Source organism: Bidens hawaiensis, unplaced genomic scaffold, assembly GCF_021521415.1.
Source record: "Bidens hawaiensis isolate Kalapana, Puna unplaced genomic scaffold, B.hawaiensis_p1.1 tig00051718_1, whole genome shotgun sequence".
NCBI lineage: Eukaryota > Viridiplantae > Streptophyta > Magnoliopsida > Asterales > Asteraceae > Bidens > Bidens hawaiensis.
In genome coordinates this window covers 73,403-79,995 of record NW_027506200.1, presented here as the reverse complement: position 1 = coordinate 79,995, position 6,593 = coordinate 73,403, and the positions used below count along the sequence as shown (strand labels likewise).

General features: G+C 40.7%; 1 protein-coding gene across 1 annotated transcript; it reads left to right on the top strand.

Annotated features, from left to right (window-relative positions):
* Positions 1-2,714: 2,714 nt before the first annotated feature.
* Positions 2,715-5,937, top strand: LOC143617054 (phytosulfokine receptor 1-like). Its single transcript, XM_077089717.1, is given in 3 exon segments — positions 2,715-3,654; positions 3,657-5,426; positions 5,429-5,937. Coding segments are annotated over 3 exon segments (3,000 nt in total). The 5' UTR covers positions 2,715-2,933.
* Positions 5,938-6,593: the final 656 nt, after the last annotated feature.

Sequence of the window (6,593 nt, the reverse complement as noted above, 5' to 3'; positions counted from 1 at the left end):
ATATCGTGTATTAAAAAGTTTGGTAAAACGAAATGAGAATGTCATGTATTCGTTAGTAGTCGCCTGCTTATTTTTAGTGGATATAACAAACGTTGATGACGTTGTGATTATCACATCAAAAGCGACCGTGACTGAGTGCGACCAATATTATTCAAATAAATGCATTTTCATGTGAAACTACCAATCATTAAGGTATGTTTGGTTAAAGGTAATGGAATAGATTGAGGAATGAAATGGGTTAAGAATGGAATGAACAAAGCAATGAAATAGATCACTATAATTCATTTGTCTTGTTTAGTTAACATGTGGGAATGGAATAAATCATTACTCCATGTAGTTTGCTTTCCACAAATAATGTAGAAATGAAATAGAAGTATTTTTTTTTACTCATATCTTAATCTTAAAATAATTTTTTCTATCAAAATAAAAAATTTTGCATGGCGGAGGTGGTGTTAGCCCCGGCGACGACAATGGTGGTGGCGGTGGAGATGGTGGTGATGACATTGGCGGTCAGGCGATGATTGCGGTGGTGGTGGCGGTGGTGGTGGTAGCATTGGTGGTCAAGTGGTGAAGGTGATGGTAGGGTGGCGAAGATGATGGTGGTGGTCAGGTAGCGTTAGTGGTGGTGGCGATGGTGGTCAGGCGGTGGCTATGACAATGGTTGTGGTGGCTACAACAACGATGATGGTGGCGATGGTAGCGCTGGTGGTGATGGTAGTGGCGGTGGCGATAGTGGTGTCGAGAAACTAGGGTGAAGGAAGAATGAAATGAAAAAAAAAAAGAAGGGGGGGGGGATGGTTTTGATGGTATGATATTCCATGTATAATCGTTGGTTCAAGTCCATTTAGCAACCAAACACCACTTTTCTGATTCACTCACATTGTGTCATTTCCATTTTCCTTATCATTCCTGCATACCAAACACTACTAAAGAGAAATGAGGAACAAATTTCCAACTTCTATGCAAACAAATACCACTAAGAGCGTATAATTGGCCGTGATACTTTGAGTAAGGCTGTTGTGTTATTTGTCGACATCTTTGAAAGAGTCGAGACATGAAGTAAAAAAGAATGACAACTTTCAAGAACATTGTGTATCAAAAAGTTTGATAATAGTAAACAAAATATAATTAATATGCCACGTTAGTTAACGACCACTCTCGTATTTTTAGGGCGTTACAACACACATTCATGACGTTTTGAATGCTACATCACGAGTGTCCGTGATTTGAGTGCAAACAATATCATTCAAATAAACACACTTCCGATGGTACTTGCAATATAATCTTTCTAAAGAGAAATCAATACACTTTATTTGAGCGACAACTTGCACACTCTCTAATCTCGTCCTAAACTACACTTCTGAATATTGACAATTACATTACTTAAACCCATACTCCTTAGAAAGATAAACTCTTATCAAACTCCCCATAATTACACTTTGAAACCTCCTTTCAAAGAAAAACCACTAACAATGTGTAATTACCATTGCTTTCCTTTCCCTCTGGGGTAGGAAAATCATGATCGGGATAGCGGGTTATGGAACTTGGGTGTGGGTCTTTTGTTGAAATGGAATGGACTTTTTATTTATTATTTATCGTAAATGAGTGAAGCATTACACATAGTATGCGTATGCCCGTCCCCCATCAGCGTATTTTTTTGTTTTACGCGCCCGTAACTCTTCCTCAGCCGGGCGACTGTTTACCAAAAACACATGTCTCCGCAAAGTCGTAAGACCATGTATGGGGGCTGACGCCTGCCCAGTGCCGGAAGGTCAAGGAAGTTGGTGACCTGATGACAGGGGAGCCGGCGACCGAAGCCCCGGTGAACGGCGCCGTAACTATAACGGTCCTAAGGTAGCGGAATTCCTTGTCGGGTAAGTTCCGACCCGCACGAAAGGCGTAACGATCTGGGCACTGTCTCGGAGAGAGGCTCGGTGAAATAGACATGTATGTGAAGATGCGGACTACCTGCACCTGGACAGAAAGACCCTATGAAGCTTCACTATTCCCTGGGATTGGCTTTGGGCCTTTCCTGCGCAGCTTAGGTGGAAGGCGAAGAAGGCCTCCTTGCGGGGGGGTCCGAGCCATCAGTAAGATACCACTCTGGAAGAGCTAGAATTCTAACCTTGTGTCAGGACGTACGGGCCAAGAGACAGTCTCAGGTAGACAGTTTGTATGGGGCGTAGGCCTCCCAAAAGGTAACGGAGGCGTGCAAAGGTTTCCTCGGGCCGGATGGAGATTGGCCCGACACATCATTTTCCATTGTTATTTGCCCATAGCACCTCGAGAACAATCAAGACATCACGTAAATAGAGAACGACAAATTGCATAAACATAATTTCATATAAAGTTTCTCGCCAATATTGGACTAGCTCACTTGGTTTAAAATTTAAACCAGACAGTAAAATAGTTTAAATTTATTGATGTAAGACTAACATTACGATTAATAATAGAAATCCAATTGTATGCCATTAATGAATGGAATACGGAATAGTAAATGGAATTTAATTCCTAGTCAACACAAATAAGTTGAAAATCAAGAAGACAAGAACTACTTTCACAAAAACTTAATTATCATCTCACAATTTAATAATCAATACTTATCTTCCAAAAATAACACAATCTCTGGATCTCCATGCCCCCTTTTAATTTAATTATTATCCTTGTGTTCTCACCACCTCCAAGCCCCCAACGGCTTCCTACTTCCTCTCTCTCATCACACCCCTTTGACCACCTCTTTCTCTCTCTAGAAAAAAACCAAACATAAACTCAACTAAATTTTATGGACCAAACACACAACTTGTCTATGTTCTTCATTATCTTCTTCTTCTTGTTCTACTTCTTTTTCATTATTCCCATTTTACCCTCACTTTAACAAATCTTGAAATTTACCTTGAATTTCAAGAATCACCCAAAGCTCACATCTTTTTGAGATGACTTACAAATCCAAGATATGGGTCTTCTTGCTCTTGCTAAATCTTGGGGATTCACAAAAACCCACATGCAATTTCAATGATTTAGTGGGTTTAAAAGCCTTCAGCCAAGAACTGGAATCGCCAATTCCGGGTTGGCTGGAATTGAATTCCAGCTGCTGTAATTGGGTGGGTATTACTTGTGACCCACATTCGGGTCGGGTTATTGAATTAAACCTCCATAATAAAAGATTAACTGGTGGGGTTTCGGAACTTGTTTCCAATATAGACCAACTCAAAACCCTAAATCTTTCACACAATTTCTTGAATGGTATGGTTCCGGTTTCGGTTTTTCGGTTAAGGCATTTGCAGATTCTTGATTTGAATAGTAATGGGTTTTCGGGTGGGTTTCCGGGTAGTTTATATCTGCCTAAACTTGAGTATTTAGACATTTCAGAGAACGCGCTTCGTGGGTCTGTTCCGGGTGGGTTGTGTGTGAATTCCACGCGAGTTCGGGTGGTTAAACTCGCGGGTAATTCGTTTACCGGGAGTTTTCCACCCGAACTCCAGAATTGTGGGTTCTTGGAACATGTTTGTGTAGCTAATAATAATCTTTCTGGTCCAATTCCAGAGTTTGTTTTCTGTTTACCGCGGTTGGTGGATTTGGATCTTCAGAATAATAAGTTCGATGGAATCGCCCGAATTGGGAATTCCGTTAGCTCAATTGCTCGTTTGGATATTTCGGGAAACTTGCTGGCCGTTTACCTGATTTTTTCCATAAGTTTCCGAAACTGACCCGTTTCGTGGCGAGTACAAATCATTTCACGGGCCCGATTCCAAAATCGTTGGCTAACTCACCGAGCATTTCCGTGATCAATCTGCAGAACAATTCGTTTAACGGGCCGATCAAGTTTAACTGTTCGGTGATGACGAATCTTACTTCGATTGATATTGGTAGCAATAACTTTTCGGGTTATGTTCCGGATGATCTTTCGTTGTGTCATAAGTTGAGAGCTATAAATTTTGCTAGAAACAAACTTGTAGGCGAAATCCCGAAAAGTTTTAGTGATTTGAAGTCGTTAACGTACGTTTCGTTCTCGAATTGCAGCTTAAGTAACGTTAAATCCGCCCTTAGGATCCTGCAGCACTGCCCGAACTTAACCGTGTTGATTCTCACCCTTAATTTTCACAATGAACACTTTCCGGATGACGGTTCTTTTCGTTTCAAAGCACTCAAAGCTCTCGTGATCCCCTATTGCGGGCTCACGGGTGTAATCCCGTCGTGGTTAAGAGGTTTAACTCAGTTACAGTTTTTGGATCTGTCCTGGAATCGGTTAACCGGGACAATCCCGTCTTATTTGGGTGATTTCGGGTCATTTTTTTACTTGGATTTGTCCAATAATTCCTTAACGGGCCAAATCCCGAAGAGTCTCACTCGTTTACGGAGTCTTCGTCTCCTAAATGTCACTATAGAAGAAGACTCACCCGATTTCCCATTTTTCACGAAACCGAATGTTAGCGCCCAAGTGTCACCGTTGCAGTACAAGCGGGTTATGAGCTTCCCACCATGTATTGATTTGAAATACAACCTTCTTACCGGACCAATCTGGCCCGAATTCGGGAACTTGATAAGATTGCATGTTTTGAATTTGAGAAACCGGTTATCGGGTGGAATCCCGAGTGAGTTGTCGGGGATGAGGAGTATCGAGACGCTGAGCCTCTCGTATAATAATCTGTCGGGCCCTATTCCTCCTTCGTTGGTGAATTTAAGTTTTTTATCGACTTTCGATGTCGCGTATAATCGCCTGACCGGGATGGTACCGAGCGGAGGGCAGTTTGGTACTTTCGGCAACGATAGTTTTGAAGGAAACAAAGATTTATGTGTGTTTAGTTGCGGAGATAAAGATAAAGATAAAGACAGTCGGGTTTATCGGTCTACAGCCGTGGCATCGAAGAAAAGTAACGGGCCAGTTGTCGGTATGGCTATCGGGATCGGGTTGGGGACGCTGTTTCTACTCGCACTCATGTTCGTGATCATACTCCGCGTGACCCATAAACAAGAAATCGGGCCCGTGAATGAAGATGGCTACGGTAGCAACAAAGAAGAGCCCGAATCAAAACTCGTGTTTTTTCAAACGAAAGACGAGCTCACACTCGACGATCTTTTGAAGTCAACCAACAGTTTTGACCAAGCTAACATAATCGGGTGTGGCGGGTTCGGGCTCGTGTTCAAAGCCACACTTCCCGACGGTCAAAAAGTCGCCATTAAACGCCTCACGGGTGACACGGGCCAAGTCGACCGCGAGTTCCAAGCCGAAGTCGAAACCCTATCAAGAGCCCAACACCCGAATTTAGTCCTCCTTCAAGGGTACTGCCAACACCAAAACGACCGGTTTTTAATATACTCGTATATGGAAAACGGTAGTCTCGATTACTGGCTACACGAAAAACCCGACGGCCCGTTAAAACTGAACTGGGCCACGCGGTTACGTATCGGGAAGGGTGCGATTAAAGGCCTGCTTATTTGCACCAATCGTGTAACCCGCATATCGTTCACCGCGATATAAAGTCGAGTAATATCCTCCTAGACGAGAATTTCGAGGCCCATTTAGCCGATTTCGGGCTGGCAAGACTACTACTGCCTCATGACACTCATGTAACTACTGACTTAGTTGGGACACTAGGGTACATTCCACCCGAGTACGGGCAAGCCTCGGTTGCGTCATATAAGGGTGACGTTTATAGTTTTGGGGTCGTTCTGTTGGAGCTTTTGACGGGTAAGAGGCCGATGGATATGTGCAAGCCGAAGGGGTGTCGGGATCTGATCTCGTGGGTGATGGAAATGAGGCGGGAGCATCGGGAAGAAGAGGTTTTCGACCCGATGGTTTTCGATAAAGAGAATGGTAAGGAGATGTTGCAAGTTCTTGAGATTGCTTGTGTTTGTTTAAGTGAGAGTCCAAAGTCAAGACCATCAAGTCAAGAGTTGTTGGGTTGGTTGCATTGTGGTAATCTAGTCCAAAGTTAATACATAGGATGTTTGTTTGTTTTTTGAATGTTTTATGTACTTTTGTTTCTTTTTAAGGATGTATATATTTACTTGCATATGATAAACAATAAATCAAATTTGTTTTATTTATTACATTACATTGGTTAGCCAAGCTTATAATGTGTATGCATTATATATATTAATGATTTAAAAAAATAAAAAGTATATGCAAAAATTAATATGGGATTGAGTTTCAAAAATACATTGATTACTATTTAATGTAATTTGACTTTCATTTAATGTTTGATTGAAAACAAAAGTACAATAATTAAATTTTAAAGTTTATTAAAATGGATAACTTCAAATAGTTATGTTTTAATGGCATAATTAGTATTTTAAATAAAAATGTATATGTATTAAAAAGAGAAATATGTGTTTGTTAGTGTAATTAGGATTTTCTATAAAATTATGTGTTACATATGATTACGATTTAAAAAATAATAATAATTAACAAATATAAAAATTAATATATATTTGGGTTACAGAAATAAATTAATATTTGAGTTTGATTTACAAGATCAGCAAATGTAGTTTTTAAAAGATTGAATTTTACAATTCAAAAATGAGTAGTTGTGCAGCTTGTTGCCCGCTTGCCTTCTGCTTCGATAAAAAGCTTATATTTATTAATAATGAGA